We start from the raw sequence: 18,728 nt of genomic DNA, 5'->3' as shown, positions 1-18,728 counted from the left end.
CATTTCTATAGGCCTAAAACTGTAAATCTGTAATTTATTAAATTCCCCTCTTGAAAAGCCATTCCAGTTCTGGTACATCACATTCCCGCAGGTTGCAAATTAACACAACGGACATTGGACAGTTTGGTCTAATATGAGGAATACACCTGTGTATTACCCTCAGGCTTTGCACCTCTGTTGAGTTAATACCTAACTGTGGAATTAGCTAGACCCAAATATGTTTTTGCATTCATTTGGTACGTTCTGCAAGGATTCTGTCCAGGACATCCCCCAAGCAGGGGACGGGAGTGGCACTTGCTCCACACTTTGTTGTGTCAACGAGGCTATTGTGGTATCTCCTGGTTTTAATTTGCATTTCTGAGAGGACCAATGATGTGGCACCTGTTTTCATGTGCCTATCGGGCATTTGATCATTTTTTTCTCTGTTGTTTTCTGAAACGTTGGTGCTTGAACCATTTTTCTACATTCCAGATAAAAGTTCTTTTTCTGCCTTAGAAGCTCTATGGTGCATCAGTCAATCTATTCATTTATCCATCTAGCTGTCTATGTATCTATCATCTACCAATCATCTATCTATCTATCATCTACCAATCATCTATCTATCTATCTATCTATCTATCTATCTATCTATCTATCTATCTATCTATCTATCTATCTATCTATCTATCTATCTTTCTGTCTGTCTATCATTATCTAGTGTCCAGTCTTTCAGTTGGTCTTTGTCAGAAGGGTTTGTCTGAAAAAAGCAACATCACTAATTGTTAAAAGTGAAAAAAATCCCTTCAATTTTTGAACGGATGTGTTCTGCTTATATTTTTAGACTTTTGCCACCTCCAGCAGTAATAATTTTGGAACTTTATAGCCCATGATGCAAAGTCATGCTTCCTTTTATTTGTTCTAAATTTACCTCTCTGTGTCTTGTATTTCAGCCTTCTGAATCCATTGTCTATCCATCCCCTGCAACATCTGGCTTTATGATTTCCTCCCTGAGCTTTTAATCTTTCCAGACTGAGAGTCCTTTTGTTCATAATCTACTCTCCAGCCTTCATCCCCTCTGTCCTTTGAGGCACAAATCCTTCTCTGGATTGTTTGCAATGTCACTGCATCTTCTTTCAGATGACCCAACTTGAGTCAGTCTTTGAGGGAGTGAATCGGTGAATATGTATTACCGAACGATAAAATTAAATGCCATTTTTGAAAGTCACGTTTTACAGATGCGCATGCATATTTGTGCCAAAAAATTATCTGAAAGGCTGATATTGCACCAAACTGTTGTTAAAAATGTGTCTTGGAATTCTCTCTGTGCTTTCTGCATGATTTGTAAATGACATATCAAGTGGTTGTTTATAAGAAAAAGCAAAATATTTCTTAATTTTTCTTTGTATAGTTCTGTTGTTAGTTTTGTTTTTAACTTAGCCTGTGCATCTGGGTCAGAGATATTAATGTAGGTGGGACTTGAGCTTCTTTTCCCGGCTTAGTTAAATCAGTAAGCCAACACACCTGCAGACAGCAATCAGGAAAGCTGTTTCATTATTTCATCATTTGTTATCAAAAATAGAGTCCCAAGTTAAATCACTTTTATTGAATTTTCAGATTGGCTCAAGTGGAATTTAAGTGTGTGCTTTATTGAGAGACATTAAGGAGAAATGACAAAGAATTTAATTTTTTCCTATTCATATTAAATTAATCTTTTCTGAGCACTTATTCTTTGCTAGATTCAGCGCTTCAGTTGAATAGATATATATTATAATATATAATACAGATGAATATATATATTATATTCTAATAGAATAATTCAGTGCTTCAGATGAATACATATAATATATAATACAAATGAATATATATATTATAATATAATAATTCAGTGATTCTGATGAACATATATATATATTATATTATAATATATAATACAGATGAAACACTGTATTGTATATTATAAAGAAACCAAGACTCAGAGACAGGAAGTTATTTCTCCATGTCGTGATGGGTTTCAGGATTCAAATTCAGGACACCCCACTACCTGATGCTGAAGGGGTAGCAGAATTATGTTTTTATGGTGAATATATTTATATGGCAGTACATTTACATCCTTCACCCTTTCCCCCCAAAACTCATGTTAGTTATTTGCAGGCCTTGGAGACCTACGATGCTTTACAGATGTCGATGGTACAGGGCAAGGTAGCACGGACTTGGGTATCAGACAGATGTGCATCTGTCATGTCACCTCTCCATCCCAGTCAGGTTTCCCTGCGTTGACATTAGTCTTCTCCCCAGAAAGAGCAAGCATCTGAAGATTCATGATGTGCTGGTTTGAAAGGATGTATGTCCCCTAGAAAAGCTATGCTTTCATCCTAACCCCATTGTGTACAGGCAGCCGTTTCTTCTAATCCCTATTCAGCATTGTATGTTTGAGAATGTAATTAGATCATCTCCCTGGAGATGGGATTCAATCAAGAGTGGTTGTTAAGTTGGATTAGGTGGAGGCATGTCTCCACCCATTTGGGTGGGTCTTGATTAGTTTCTGGAGTCTTATAAAAGAGGAAACATTTTGGAGAAAGAGAGATTTCTGAGACAACAGAGAATGACGTAGCCATGAGAAGCAGAGTCCATGAGCCAGCAACCTTTGGAGATGAAGAAGGAAAATGCCTCCTGGGGAGCTTCATGAAACAGGAAGCCAGGAGAGAAAGCTAGCAGATGATGCCGTGTTCGCCATGTGCCCTTCCAGATGAAAGAGAAACCATGAACTTCATTGGCCTTCTTGAACCAAGGTATCTTTCCCTGGATGCCTTCGATTGGACATTTCTATAGACGTGTTTTAATTGGGACATTTTCTCAGCCTTAGAACTGTAAACTAGCAACTTATTAAATTACCCTTTTTAACAGCCATTCTGTTTCTGGTATACTGCATTCCAGCAGCTAGCAAACTAGAACACATGCCATGGGGTTGTTGGAAGGACTAAACGGAAACATGGACAAGGAACTTATTATTATTAGGCAGGAAGCAGTTAATGGTATCTTAATAAATCAGAGCTATTCTTATCACAGTCATTCATATTTTTATAACTTTATATTTTTGCCTTTTGCTATACTTATGAGAACTTAACTTTCTTCTTGGTTTGTAAATGCATAATGAAGACCTGTAAGAAGGAGCTGGTATTTTACATGGCAGTTTCATGTGTATGACATAGAAAAATCAATGCTAAAAAAGCAAATTTATGATTACAGTGTTAACTTCCTCATTTTAAATTTTTACCGAATGTCACTAATTTTGACTTTGGGAGGATTCTGGGTTTTGAATAAGTTATTAATGCTATTTTGAGTATTTCTGAAAATAAAAGGCCCCTTCTGTTGGATTCTAGAAGAGCTGAAATCTCCCTGCTCTGTAGTCCCTTGATGGATCACGATATTTCGTTGGGGTTGTAGTTTGCGAATACTGATGGAAATGCAATATACAAGAAATGGGTTGACTTTTATAAGGGGAATTTTTTAGGTTACAAGTCTGCAGTTCTAAGGCCATAAAAATGTCCAGACCAAGGCATCCCGGGACAGATACCTCGACTCAAGAAAGGCTGATCTGAGAAGGGACGTGGCTGAAGTCTGCTGGTCCTTTGGCTTCTGGTCTCAAAGAGCCTCCCCAGGGGAGTTTTCTTCCTGCATGTCCAAAGGTCTCTGTCTGTGTCGGCTCTGAAGCAACTGCCCTTGAAGCATCTGCATTTGAGGTTTCTTCAAAATGTCTCCCCTTTTAAAGGACCCCAGGAAACTAATCAAGATCCACCTTGCATGGGCAGATTCAGTTCTCTATCTGATCAAAAGGCCACACTCATGACTGAGTAGGCCAGTCTCCATAAAAACAATGTAATCCCAAGGTTTCCACCCTACAGTATTGAACCAACATGAAATAACATGGCTTTTCTGGGATACACAACACTTTCGCACTGGCACCATTGGCTAAACTTCCACCCCCACCAAAGAAAGTCTTTTCTCAAGACCTGGGAAATGGCCCACATGTTTTCACATCAACCAGTTTTGGAAAGATTCTTCTTTTTGATGGAGCTTTCCTTTTAAGAAAAAGTAACTTTATTGACACCTCTTTACATGCAAACATGATGCACACAGTCCATTCAGTCCATTCACCATGTACAATCAATCAGTGGCTCACAATATCATCCCATAGTTGTGTACTCATCACCACGATCATTCTTAGAACATTTACATCACTCCAGAAAAAGAAAAAAGAAGAAACCTGCACATCCCATATCCCTTACCTGCCTCTCTCATTGACCAGTAGTATTTCAATCGACCCAATTTATTTTACCCCTTAAACCCCCTATTATTTATTTTTTTTATCCTTGACGAGCTTCCTTGACTGAGAGACAACTGGGGCTCTTCCTCTGCCCTCTTTCAGAATTTTAATGGTGCCTTTCTTAGCAGCCTCAGGGTTTTTGCAAATGCTTTACTCATGCAAAGAGCTTGTGAAAATCTTTTTCTCACCCCAATTCTGGTCATTTTATATCATTTACTCCTAGTCATACTTCAGATTTCATTTCAGATGTTCCTCTGAACGAAATACTGATAAAGCTGCTCACACATCCCTAGAATTTTCTTTCCTAGACTTTCTCATGGCTTCTAACTTTACCTCCACTATTAGATGAGCACCTCTCTCTCCCCTTTGATGGTTAGCTTTGTGAACAAAGGAATTAAGTCTCTCCTCCATCAATGTCTGTTGAAAGAGAAAAGGCACGCATTCCATACCCCTTACCCCTCCCTCTCCTTGCCCATTAATATTTCCATTTATCCAATTTAGTTTACCCTTTGTCCCCCCCATGATTTATTTTTTTTTATCCGTATTTACTCATCTGTCCTTACCCTGGATGCAAGGAGTATCAGACGCAAAGATTTCACAATCACACAATCCCATTGTAAAAGCTGTATCATTATACAATCATCTTCAAGATTCAAGGCCATTGGAACACAATTCCGTAGTTTCAGGTACTTCCCTCCAGCCACTCCATTACACCATCAACTAAAAAGAGATCTCTATATAATGCAAAAGAATAACCTCCAGGGTAACCTCTCGGCTCTGTTTGAAACCTCTCAGCCACTGAAACCCTATTTTGTCTCATTTCTCTCTTTCCCCTTTTGCTCAAGAAAGTTTTCTCAATTGCTTGATGCCAGACCCTGGCTGGACTGAGACTCTTCACCAGGCGTCCCTGGTCTAAAGCACGGGGCCCATCCCAGCCTACCACATGGTTTCTGCAGGGTGTTTGGAGTACGGGTTGACAATTTTCTTTCGGCTCTGTTGTTGATGTTCGTTAGGAAGCTTCAGGGGCTTTTGTTATGGACCCAAGTTCATGGGCATGCACTTGCTTCCTGCCCCTGTATCCGTCAGGGTTGGCTAGTGGCTGTAACAAACAGTGCCCACATAAGTAAATGTTTAGTACGTGTTTGTGTCACTGTCAGATGTGCCTAGAAGTACCCTCTACTCTATACGGTCAAAATGAGAAGCAAAGCTTCCATTGCAATGCTCTGTCCATTTTAGAGAAGTTCTTGAAGAGAACCCTAAGGTATCTGTTGTATTTAATGCATTAATTCATCTGCCCCATAAATGCAGTGATGCTACTATGTATCATGCTTTCATTTGTCTCCCCTGTAAACATGCTACTATGTGCCATGCTTTAATCTGTCTCCCCTGTAAATATGCTACTATGTCTTAATTCATCTTCACTGTAAGTGTGCCATGCTTTAATCTGTCTCCCCTGCAAATTTGCTACTACTGTGTATCATGCTTTAATTCATCTTCCCTGTAAACATGCTACTATGGATGATGCTTTAATTTCTTTCCCCTGTAAATACACTACTATGCATCATGCTTGGGAGAATTGAGAGACTAGTCACTTGCATCAATATCTGCAAAGCCTCATTTTTCTCATGGAGCCCGAGTTGCAGAAGGCTTGGGGGTCCCTGTGAGTCACCTGGACAGTGGGGAGAGAGAAGGTAGGGAAGGAATGCCCCATCCTCACTGGTCAGCCTGGAGGTGACTCACATCACATCGTCCCAATCCCACTGGGGAGACTGAGCCCCCACGGCCTGCTCGGAGAATTGGAGTCAGCTGCGTGCTCAAGATGAGGGAAACACAGTCAGCATGTCATCTCAGCCCAAGATTTATTGATCATCAACCTTCATTTACCTCGTGGAGGCAGGAAAGAGAGACGAAGTGTTTTCAGAGAAGCTGCTTTGATTCGCATGAAGATGTGTCCTAATCCAACTTGATTTAATTTGACTTTGTTGTTTTTTCTCTACAACAGATGGTAGGATGCCCTGAAATTGAGCCTTCTGATCCAGTCATTTGTGACCAGGTTTCGGCATCCTTCCCCCAGTTTGCAGACTTCTCAGAGACCCCCACCACTTCGGTATATCTCATTTATACTTCTTAAACTCACTCATTTCTAATGGCTTATTGTAGTCTCAGACTGTCTAGAGCCATGTCATTCCAAAGAGCATATCACATGCCTCATTCTTCACTGCAGGAACTTTCTGAATCATTTTTCCAGACAAGAACACGTTCTGTTGAGACTAGTCCATTTCTCTGTTATTCACGTGAATCAGGTCCCTGGCTGTGAGAATAGACTTATTTCCCCTTCTTTACTGTATTTCTGCTGGGTTATTTGGTTATTCTCTTGCATCTGATTTTAGGAAGAATCAAAAAGGCAAAAGATGCAACATCAACTTGGCTTATTATCTCTTTTATTAATTTATTATTTATTAATTATTAATTTATTAATTTATTTATTATCTCTTTTATTAATTTATTAATTATTATCAATTTTTATTTAACGTCTGGTAGAAGTCTGCTGCAATGTCTAAAATTATGATGGAAAGATTTTGAATTTTAATTTTTTTAAAAAAATTTACCTTTAATGCATTCAGACTTCTGTTAGCGTGAACTATTTCCATAGTCCCTTTATTCTCAGTGAGAGAACACCTAGGCGAAAGGCTTCTGTGAGCATTTGGTGTAAACCAACCCAGTACTATTTCTGTAAAGTTAACTTTGGTAAGTTCCACAAGACCTTTTAGCATCTCAGCTCGAGTCAGTGATGGCGTGTGCTTCAGGAAAAGCTAGGAGCCGTGAAGCTAAGCTTGTAAAAGCTTCCCAGGAGGAGCTCATGGGCACGGGCAGCTCTTTGTCATTTGGGCTATGTGCTGGCGATGACTCAGAGACTAATGATGAACGGTTATGTTTCTAGCAGCCCGTCGATGTAGGTGCAAGCAATCCACCTGAGGGCATCTTGGAGACAGGCCCGGAGGCTCCAGGCCAGGCCCCTGCAGACCCCGTTCCTCAACTTGGTTTGGAGGTGATATCTGAATCTCCTGTGCCTTCCCAGTCCAAAGCCCTGATGGACTCTCATTGCTGTCAGCTCCACCTGCAGCCACAGGCATGCACCAGCTGAATCACTCGATTTTCCACCTTGCTTGATTGCAATCAGAGCTTGCCTGCCTCTCTGGGGCCTCTGCTCTATCTGTCTCTTGTTGGGTCTTTACCTGCAGATGCTTGCTGCATTGTACTTCTCTTTCCTCGATAAGGGTGCACAGCTTTCTTTAAAAACCATCCTGCCACAATCTACTGAAGTGAAGTTGAGGGGCCGTGCCGCCTCCCTGCAGCGTGAGCATGGAAACTAACGTGCAATGCTGAATTTTCTAGTACTAAGAGAATAAAAGCTGTAAGATTTCGGGGGAAAGGGTGACTGTTTTGCTGTAAACCCAGCATGCACAGATTTCTTCTTTAAGATCGAAATGAAAGATGGCTTCTTTCTGCCCTTTTGCCTTCTGGATTTTCTAGACTTCTTTTTCTCCTGCTGATGCATTTGATGAAAGCAATGGCTAAAGTTTGTTCCCCCTGCTCCCCAACAATGATCTACTCATACACTTTGATCTTTAAATCACAATGATTGGAAAACATAGCTTTAGAGCTGGGGGCTGGGTATCTGATGAAGTTACTGTTGCAATTATATTTGGAATCCAACCTGCCATATATTAAATATTTAGTTTGTATAGTACCTTTAATGGAGTTTAGCCTTTGAGAAGATATGAACGTGTCTTTTCTCCCTGACTTTGCGAATCTAGTCACCACCAAACACAGCCATCTGAACCTATTCCTAGAGCTGAGCGTGACAAGGTTTCCCCTGAAAGTGCTGGCTGCAGAGTGCAGGGTTGCCCCCTCAGCTGTTTCAACTTTTCACAATGGTTTTGAGGCTGTGTGACTTCAGTCTATAATCATTAATGGTTGAAGGTATGTGGATGGGAAGTTGGGCTGGCCTCTCCTGACAACTCTGGCATGGAGTAGGCTTGGAGACTTGGACAGGTGGAATGGCAAGTCTGAGCATCTTGGGAGAACTTCCGGAAGACTGGGGGACTACCCCGGAGAGGAGGGGTCTCCAAACAAACGTTTGTGATGCCGGACGCTAAAGCGTATCTCCATGCCTTCCACCCACTGCTGCCTCCAGCTGTCCTTAGGGCACCGAAAGCTTCTGAGCCTCTGGAGATGTCACCCTATGTGGACCCCTCTCATCCCAGAGATGCCAATGGGTGTCCATTTCTTAAAGTGGGTACTCTCACCTTCTTCCCCTATGTGTCTCCAACGTGTTATGGAGTTTCCTTAGCCAGCGTTGTGTGCAGCAGCCCTGACATCCGAGCAGGGCTTGTTGGAGACGTGTTCCCTCTGGGCATCCCGATGTGGTCCCCAGCATTGTGTCATGAGAACTAGGAGCGGGCAGTGGAGTCCTGTTAATTCCAGAAAACTTGACTTTTCAGGAACCCCCACTTCCAGATGCTCTTGGGGTGGGGCGGGGAGTGTTAGACTGGCTTGGAATGGATCTGCTTTTACTCTGCATCTTTCCTTAATCTTGGGATGGCTCTGTTCTAATAAAGTGAAGAGTGAAGATGGTGGGTGCTTCCAGGTCAGAACTCTTGAAAATATGGCGGTAAACACTTATGGGAAAAATTACGATATGCCCAGTGGTATAGGAAGTATAATCCACGCTTCTGGTGCCCAACTCATGCATACATACATCTGAGAAATGCCTGCGCCAACTTGAGTGTCAAATATATATATTTGTTATTTTTGTGTTTGTGTAGGTATAGGTATGTGGTGTAGGTTTTTGTATGCGTGCCTGTGTTTCTGTTTGTCTGAGTGTCTGTTTGTCCAGCATTGTTACTTCATGCATATTGAAAAAGTGCTTTTCTAGTCCTTGATAAGAAGTTTTTAAAGCAAATGTATGTATTTTTGTGGATTCCCTCGAGTACCAGACGAAAGTAAGAGGTGTCTGTTCACACACTTGTACTTTAAATATCCTCTCATATCGATTCCTGAAGAAGAAAGAAACCCTGCCATTTTGCCTTTGCAAAGAGAAGATCATTTAAATGATCTTGCCGAACAGTCCAAAATATTATAGATTTTACTTAGATAAAACCTATAATTGTCTTTATTTAACAACTATAGTTTGATTGCATGTTGTGGTACAAAATATTGAGATTTTGGCAGGTGGAAGTATTAAATCAATAATGTGTGTGTATGTGTGTATGCATGAGATGGGTTAGCCACTAGAAAGTAAAAACAATTCTTAGGAAAAAGTGAACACATACAGTTTTGTATTTCCTGCAATTTCAAATAACATTGGCAAAAAGCACCTTCTTGTGTGAGTATTCTGTCGAGCCCAGTATGTATTTTGTTCAAAAGAAAAGCACTCCTGAGAACTGGATTCATTGGTAGGGTGGTTTACCAACCCATGGGGTGGCTTAAGCATTTTTTGCTCTGTTATGGACAGCTTCAAAAACCACCTCCCTTTGGCTTGTCTTTCGTAGGTGGACCTGGCCTTTTCCGTGTCCGAGATGTCCATTCAAGAGAAGGTCAAGGAACTAAACCCAGAGGAAGGAAGAAGAAAGTGGGAAGAGGGAAGGATCGATTACATGGGGAAAGATGCGTTTTCCCACATCCAGGAGAAGCTGGATCGGTTTCTGCAGTAATCGCAGCAGGATCTCGCGCGTGTGTGGTTAGAAAACATCTTATTTCTGTGGTCCTGCCGTGGGAACAGCTGGTCTAGCTCTTTTCGAGGGAAAAAGCCTGTTCAACCACGTGCCTCTATTTATGGTTGTCACACTTGAGTGCCTAACAAAAATCCTGTAGAAAATCAGAGTCCTGCTTGAAGCACCCTGCTGATGCAAACTACAAAGTCAGTTCCTCCTTCGGTCTTGTCGGCCAAGGGAGCCGCAGCTCACTTCTCATAGACACTTGTCGAGGACCTCATTGTACGTTTTGCTCTCACTAGAAGAAACTCAAATGTTGCCTTGTACAGGTGCTATGATATATATCCTATGTGTAAGTGAGCATTTTGCTGCAAATTGTCTTCTGTCACCAAGATAAGAACACTCATGTATGGGCTCCATACCTTGGGAATCTCTGACAATAATAAAACCTGTATTCTTATCCCTTAGAGCTAAACAGTTATCCAGGCATCTTCATTCTGGTCCCCACTGAGACACTGTGAACAAACTGAGACACCCCACAAATGTAGTGTTCTCAGATGTGAAATCTTCACGGTGCCTTTGATGGGAATGCAATTTGGGAAATGGCAGAGATACTTGGAAGGGATGTTTTCATTGGCTTTTGGATGTAACCTCTTCTAAACCAATTTATCAACTGGTTTAGAAGAAGCGAGGGTTTAGTCCAACTTATTTCTAGCATCAATGCGCTCACTTAACAGGATCTGGAAATGCTCTTTGTTTAAAGATAAGTCTATATGCAGTTGCGTCTGTTTAGTTCACCTGTCTATGCCTCACTACCTCAGTTTTCAGTAACTTATTGACTCACTGTGTTCTTTAAGTCATTTCAGTGCAGCTCTTTTGGGAGAATTCTCAGTTTTATGAGACTGGATGGACACTTTATCCTACAGGATAGCCTCCTCTTCAGAAATACCCTTCTTTTATGAATTAATAGTTTGCTTTGACATCTCCCTGGGTCACTGGTCATGGCCCCTTCAATTATAATTAAAAGTAGAAAACACTCTAATAAAGAGAGGGAAATGTGATGTTTAAAACTCTCGCATGGTTTATCATCTACCCACAGTTGGAAAGCAAAGGATTAATTACCGAGTCTTGAAGAAGCTGAGAGACTGTATTCTATCATTTTTTCATTAACTGGATATGTTTGACCAAGTTTTATGGCATGTGAAGCAACTCAACCCGTTGCGTCAGTGGCATTGGTTTGAATTTTCCATCCTGTTCCTTTGGATGGTCCAGGTGGAGCAGGGATTGCTTTAGTTTATGTCTTAGTGTTTCATGATCATCACTCTCAGTTGACGGTGAATCTTCAGGAGCTAATTGAAAGGATCCAGATGGGCGTTCTCTTACGTGTATTAGGGTGGGTGGAAGAAGTCTTCAGGAGTGGCCATGAGAAACAAACTGGGTCCAACAAACATTGAGAGGGGGTTAGTCCAAAAAAGAAATATTCGAGTCTGCTTTGGCTTCTCCGGAGAAGAGAACTCATGTTCGTAGACAATGGAGAATTGACTTGAGGTGTAAGTTCAACCTGGAATCCTGTTGAGCATTGTTATGTCTCATGGCCTTTGAATGAACGCTAACGCATTGACAATAAAATTTTATAAACGTGATATGTCTCTGTTTGCTTTGTGTGTGCGTATGTTAATGGGAAATCAGAACAATATTTTACGTTTAAGAGAAGGAAGGAATGTGGCTGCCGTTTCCCTACAAGAAATTTAAATCAATAGATGGATTTTCAGAATTGCTGGAAGAAGGGAAATGCATAGAACTTTTGTTTCTCATCCTCTAAGATCCCATGAGGTCTCTGCAGGGAAGGGACCCATTTTCCCACTCATTCATTCAATCGTTCCACAAATAGCTGCCAAGTTCTGGGATGAGTGTGAAATCAATGCATGACAAGACAAAGCACATTTTGAGGCCTTCTAAAGCATCCCAGTGAGAATAAAAATATTTTATTGCTGGGGTGCAAATATCAATCTGTGCCATGCAATGCTGGAACCACAGTGATGAAAGCTGAGTCCACATGGGGTATGATTTGACCTATGCCACCACTGATATTTTGATATATAGTCAGATCTTTGTTAAGTTTTGACAATTGTTCTAGGGATATTTTGAAACCATTAGATATTTTGGAAATATGGACATGGAAAGAAAAGGCATTTTTGCATACATTGATGTGACACATTGGAGTAACGTATGTAGATCGAGAGGGGAAAAGTACAGTATTTTTGTTCATCAAAATTGCTTTGTCAAATCTTGCAGAAACCACTTACTCATACTTGAATGCATGTGAAAGTTCCATGTGGAGCTGCAAATGATTTGAGGCAGAAAAGGAGTCTTTTCTGGTCTTCGCTTGTAAATCAGGAAAAGTGCACCAATGATCTATTCTGGTAGCATAGCCAGTGCCTTATATGGGACAGCCACGGGTTACAGCCTTGCCTGAGGCTCATAAACGACCTGTCTTATATACGAGCTCTTTTCATTTCCTGAGGAACAAAATTGTAGTATTTTTTTTCAGCACAAGCAACACTTTCTGAAATGCTTCATCCCAGCTCCAATCACACCTAGTATGTGAAACAGACTTTGCAGATAAAACAAGTTTTCTTTTAAGCAGCCACAAGGTGTTCGACTGTTATTTTGAAAACAGCACCCCCTGTTGCCCAAAATATGGACATAGGCCATCAGCAAGCTCAATCGATGATCATCAAATCCTCATTAGGCTTTGACCATTTCATGGTGTCCTGGCAAAAAACGACTCTCCAGAATCGCTTTCCTGTTTCTTCCCTCAGATATGGAATCAGCCCTTACCTGGAGGTCTCTTTTCCTTTTGTTTGTTTGTTTGTTTGACTAAATAGCAGCAGAGCATAGACAAATTTTTATCAAACTATACATGGGCAGTTCAGCCTCCCCATCGAAATGTATTCATGGTCCCATATTATGACAGTAATAAGGATGAAGCTGCCTTCCTATGATGTGAGAATGACAGTATTCAGTGGGAGGATAAGGATTTTTTCTTACCTGTTGTCACTCTGAGGGCCATATAGATTACTTATTTTATTTTAATTTTTTGATTTTTTTTGTTAGAGAAGTTGTGGGTTGACAAAGCAATCATGCATAAAATTCAGAATTCCCACAGACCACCCAACCCCCAATACCTTGCATTGGTGTGGAACATTTGTTACAATCAATAACAACACTTTTTAACAATTGTGCTATATTTTTAACACGAGTTAACTTGGTTAACAACTGATGAAAGATTATTAAAATTATACTATTATCTATCATTCATAATTTACATTAAGTGTAATTTCCCATATACCACTCTATTTTAACACCTTGTGTTATTACTGTACTTTGTTAAAATTCATGAAAGAACATTTTAACACTTGTACTATTAACTCTAGTCTCTCTTCCCTTTTAAAACTGGTTATATAACATTGCTAATTGTGTTCTTCTAAATCATGCAGCCCAAAGCTGGAAAATCACGTCTTGGAAGTATCCTCATAATGAACACATAATAACCTTCCATGTCCTTTTTCCATATCTGTAAAATAAGAATTATAATAGTAGATATTCATACTAATTTTTGAGATTAGGGGGAAAGATGAACTCTAAAGTGTGTAGCACGTTATGCTATTTATGTGCTTCGAGCATATGACCATGTTTAAAAGTTAAGCAAATATTAATAAATGCAATCACCACCTATATTCTGCTCTCACACAATGTCAAGGAAAAAATGGCTACAGTGACTCAAGTCCAGGTGAAGGTCATTATTACCTGATGTGCCTCGGGGAGTTCCTGGAGGCCAAGTAATTCCCTGAGTGGAAGCAGGGTGAGTGTTTCGGAGAGAACAAAAATAAAATGCATTTGAGCTCATTGTCAGGCCCAGGCTGTAGTTTTCTTCATGTTTAACTACTGTGAAACCCGTTTGTGGCATTTTTTTGGTGCCTCTTACTTATCAATGCTGGAGCAAATCCTTCCCAGCAACTCTCAGAACAGTGCTTTCCAGAGTTGTTTAGCAACACTTTCAGTTTGTTAAGTTTCAGGGGAGAGGAGAAAGTAGTAAAAGTAAGGGAAGGGGAAAAGAGAAGAGAAAACAAAGGAAAAGTTAGGAAGAGCCAAAGGAAGGGAAATGGCTCTTTCTTAATCCCTTTTGACCCAAATGGAGAAGAATTTCCTCCACAGCGAGGCATCACATGTGAATATTTCTACTCATTATACAATGTAGCAACATCTTCTGTCCATCCAGGGACCACGCGCTGGTACTACCTGAGCCCTGTGGAGAAAAAAGCTGATCTTTTAGCCACAGGACAAGTTTGAAAGACAAATAGGGTCTCTCAAAAGCTAAGGCTGAGAGTCCTTCATTGGGGCTGGCTCCCTGAGACCAAGGATTGTGGGGAATTGGTTGGATTTTCTTTCTTGACTGCTTCCACCTACGTGTTCCCCGTGTCCCTCTTTTCTGGTCATGCAGACGATTGTGTTCCCAAGTGTGTTTCTGTTTAAAAGTTTAATAGTCCGCTGAAGTAGACATTTTGGTGGGTCCCTACCAGCGATGAACATTCCAAAGAGCAAAACTGACAAAATTACAGTGGGGCCCAAAGATTCCAGGGAGTTCTGAAAAGACATTATCTCGGGCCCCTCCTTCTCGGCTCTCTTAATTCACGGTGGCTGCCGCTTTGCCCGTTTCAGGCTGATTGACTTTGGTTGCTTGGCCTTTAGCCAAGGATGAGACGGAGATGTTTAGTAAGTCACTTTGCACGCTGTTGAGGGACTTTGCATTCACGTCAGGTGAAGTTGGAGTCAAGCAACAAGAGCGCAACCAGAATTTATTTATAAGGAGGTGGGGGGTGTAAGAGTCTGGGAAGTGCACATTTTGTTTGTGCTTGGGTTTTTTTTTTTTGGTAAGCTGTTGATGACGAGCCCAATACAGGCAGTTTGCCCTTTCGCAGGTCATTGTGAAATAGATGATGCCAGCCACTTAGGGACTTCCCAAAAGCCCTTGAGAGTTTAGCGGTGGAGCCGTGGGGCGTTTTTCCTCCAAGGATTTCCAACAGTCCCTTCGCCTGAGTTGGTTCAGGTTTGCATTGTTTGCCGCATGTGCGGCACCTTTACCCCAGGTTGACATCCCATTTAGGTTCTCCGCTGCCGTGAAGGACATTCTCCCCCTTTCTGGCTTCTGTTCCTAGAATCTGACCCATTCCGTGGTGTAGTTTGACGTCGAATTGGGCATTCTGCGGCATTTTCACCAGCCCATTGCTTGCACCGGTTTATCTCTGGGGAAAACCTGACTTTGGGGTCAGATAGGCCTCTGTGTTTTTGCTAGCCACAGGAACGGACTGGATTACTGAAGGCAAACAATGCTTGTGTCGTGAGTGGGCGGGGCTGGTCCAAGATTAAGAAAACTGAGGATTCCGTTTTTAAAAAGCAAGGTCAAGAGCAGCCCCTGGGAACCAGGCAGAGGGGATTAGAGAGTAGTTTTCTCAGAGAGCTGCTCCCTAGCATTTCAATTTGGAGCCGAGCCTGGGTCCCTGCAGACGCTTTTTTCTACTGTCTTACCTCATATCCAGTGGAGAAGGGGCGAGCAGGAAAGCCAGGTCACGGTGTTCTCAAAAGGAGTGGGCAGGAAGGATAAGCAAGGAAAACATTACAAGTCCAATATCACTTTCCCCACTTATTATTCTTCAGCCAGAGCAGGTTGTGGTTTTTGTCATATACTAATGGATAAACTGGCCTCACGCCCATGGATATTGAGTCTCAAATGATCCCAAATTGCTGCAGATTGAAGGCGCTGAGATTTGTAAAGAATTTAGAGCAGCGTCCGGAATATGGTAAGAGCTCAATGGATGGCAGCTGCTATACCCAAGGATCACTGGAACAGATATAATCAATTAGGAATGACTGGGTGAGAGTAGGGGTGGGTTGGGGATGGGGTGGCCATGCATTTGCTGTATGTTATTAGTAGATATGAAAAGTTCTCCTTCCCAGGTCCGGGTTTTTGAACTGTCATACCTCCTAAGCAGCTCCAATGAAAATCAACGAAGATGCTCCCAATGAGAACATATGGAAGCTATTGATCCAAAGGTGGCTGAAAGAAGGGAGTTGGCACTCATCATTTGTGTTGCCCAGAGACCTAAAAAGTTGCCCAGACACCTAAAGGGGAGTTGGGAAGCTACAGAGTGTGTTGTGTTGTGTCTGTGTGTGTGTGTGCATGCATGTTTCCATTTCGGAGAGCATGTGGTGAGATCTCATTGTGGTTTTAGTTGACGTTTCCTGGATGTCTGATGAGGTCACACACATGCTTTCATTTCCATTTTTCCTTTGGTTTGGCAATGAATCTTCCTGGTGGATTTAGAGGGATTCTTTTTATATTGTGGGTAAGAGCCTTTCTCAGATATAAGCATGGCAAATATTTTTCCCTAATCTTTTGACTTTTATTTTCACTGTCTTCATAAAGAGAGTTGATATCGTACCAATATTGAGTCTTCCATTCTAGGGAGATGTGACACGCATTGTTCAGGTTTACTATCGGTCATCATTTTATAGCTTTCTGCAGAAAGGTTTTGAATCTGTTGTTTGTTTAGAGTTACACATCTGATCTTTTAAGCCATTGAAAGTCGTTTCTGTTTGACATTGTTAGATCCTGCTTCTTAATAGCTAATATATAGAAATATGAATGATGTTTGCATATTTTCTTTGTGTCCTATAAAGGTGCATATTGATTCTAATTGCCTGTAGTTTCTTCTGGATTCCCTAAGAACACCATCCGCTCATCTTTAAATAATGGCATGTTATATCTTCCTTTCCAAGCTGCATGAATTTATTTTTTCAGTGTGGTTGCCGGTTTCCAAAGGGGCTGTAAGGGATCCCCTCCTCGGTACGTGTGGGACTGCTTACCCTACGCATTCTCTCTGACGCTGTTCTCATAAAGCTGCCATTTGTCAGAGGCACGTGTGACAAGGAACGAAAGGTGGCCTCTGCCCAACAGCCAACAAGAATCTTCCGTCTGGGAGCCCGTAAGGATCTGATTCCTGCCAGCAGCCAGGTGAGGTTGCTTCACGCAAAACCTGCCCATATGGGATTCCAGGTTTGTGAGAGGCTGTGTGCCAGGGACCCACCTAAGCCAACCCTGGACTCCTGATCTAAAGAGATGATAAATGACATTATTTTGTGCCTCTGAGTTTTGGAGTCATTTACTGGGAGCAATCGGATAATGAATACAACTCCTTGGATCTTTGGTACTTGGCCCAATAGAATTGTTGAGAATAAGCAGACTTATCTCATTGTCCATTACAGGTAAAAAGGGCTTGAGTATTTTACCATGAAGTCCAATGTTTCCTGGAGGGTTTTGTAGAGACCCTGCCATCGGATTAAATATATTCTCTTCTATTCCTTCTGGACAATAGACTTTTTTTTTAACCATAAATCAGAGTTCGATTTTGTTGAATGCTTTTGTGGGTTTTTTTTTTCTATCTATTGGGCTAATTGTGTGATTTCCATCCTTTTATTCTATTAAAGTGGCACATTACTTCGAATTTATTCTGTTAAACAAACCTTGTATTCCTGGAATAAGTCCACCACGGTTGTGTTGTATTCTTTTTTTTTTTTTTCATTTGCGAATTTGCTAGTATTTAGTTTCAGATTCTTGCTTCTATGTTTTTGAGAGAGTTTACCTGTAATTTGCCTTTCCTGTAAGGTCTTTGTCGGGTCTTGCTATCAAAATAACACAATTTCTTTTTCCTCGGCACCACAGAACTGCCTGAAATTTCACTCTGAGTTTCAGAAGTTTCTGGTTAATTTCTCAGCTTCTAGCCCCAGGCACCTTAAGAATTTCAGTAATGCTTTGAGAGAAACCACCCATTGTCAGGCTCGTGTCCTTGTGCCTTTCTTCTCTCTGGGATCCCAGCTACTCACGTCACTGCTTCGTTGGCAGCCCCAACTCCAAGGCTGTGAAAGGACAGAAAGCTCTGTTGGGTCTCTGCCTCTTAGCAATAGAACTTCTATGCCAATTCTTTGTGTCTTGCTCTGTAAATAGGGAAATAGGGACTTGTAGTAACGCTTCCCGTTCCCTTTGGTTCTCTCTGGACTCTTCACCCTCTAGTTTTGCATTCCTTGAGGGTTCTCCAATGCCTTCAAGAAGATTTTAAAAATAGACACTTCATCCACAACTTGTATCTCTTGGTGGGAGTGCTGGTCTACCATAACAGTCATCTCATGCTTCAACTCACTCGTCTTTAATTTCTAGAATGTTCCTTTCCCTTTATGAAAATTGAAATATCTATTGCCTGCCATCTTCCAGAATCTTACTTATTCCTTGCCATCCCATTAAATCTTCATGAGTTTCTAGAAACAAAGTTAAGCTCTTTCTCCCATGATAAGTGGATTTCCTTTATTGTCTTTGGGAAAGTATGTGATAACATTCTAATGCCATCCATATCAGAAAATCCCTTAATATCTGATGCACATGGTATTTTTACAGTACAGGAAAACAATAAGAGAAACATTAGATGACTTTCCAACGAGACAAAGAGAAGTGGAGTATTGTCACTTCTCCCATTTGAATTTCTCATAGTGCTATTGTTAAAATTCCTTCACAATTTTTTCATTTTCCCGTTCTTCAGTTTTGATTTTTTTTAAATTTTCATTGTTGGCTTCACCTGAATTTTTTCTTAGCCTTT

General features: G+C 41.1%; 1 protein-coding gene across 4 annotated transcripts in view; it reads left to right on the top strand.

The window, feature by feature from the left end:
- GYG2 (glycogenin 2) overlaps nt 1-11,663 on the top strand; it is a 41,470-nt gene extending 29,807 nt beyond the window's left edge. For 2 of the 4 annotated variants that reach the window (XM_077146209.1, XM_077146207.1), the window contains 3 exons: nt 6,306-6,410; nt 7,245-7,352; nt 9,859-11,663. In XM_077146209.1, coding sequence (XP_077002324.1) covers nt 6,306-6,410; nt 7,245-7,352; nt 9,859-10,020 — 375 coding nt within the window. In that variant the 3' untranslated portion in view covers nt 10,021-11,663. The remainder of the gene's footprint in view (nt 1-6,305; nt 6,411-7,244; nt 7,353-9,858) is intronic. The other 2 variants (XM_077146208.1, XM_077146210.1) reach the window with 2 other exon arrangements.
- The last annotated feature ends 7,065 nt before the right edge of the window (nt 11,664-18,728 follow it).

This window comes from Tamandua tetradactyla, chromosome X, assembly GCF_023851605.1.
Source record: "Tamandua tetradactyla isolate mTamTet1 chromosome X, mTamTet1.pri, whole genome shotgun sequence".
In the NCBI taxonomy this organism is placed as follows: Eukaryota; Metazoa; Chordata; class Mammalia; order Pilosa; family Myrmecophagidae; genus Tamandua; species Tamandua tetradactyla.
This window is presented reverse-complemented; position numbering and strand designations above follow the sequence as displayed.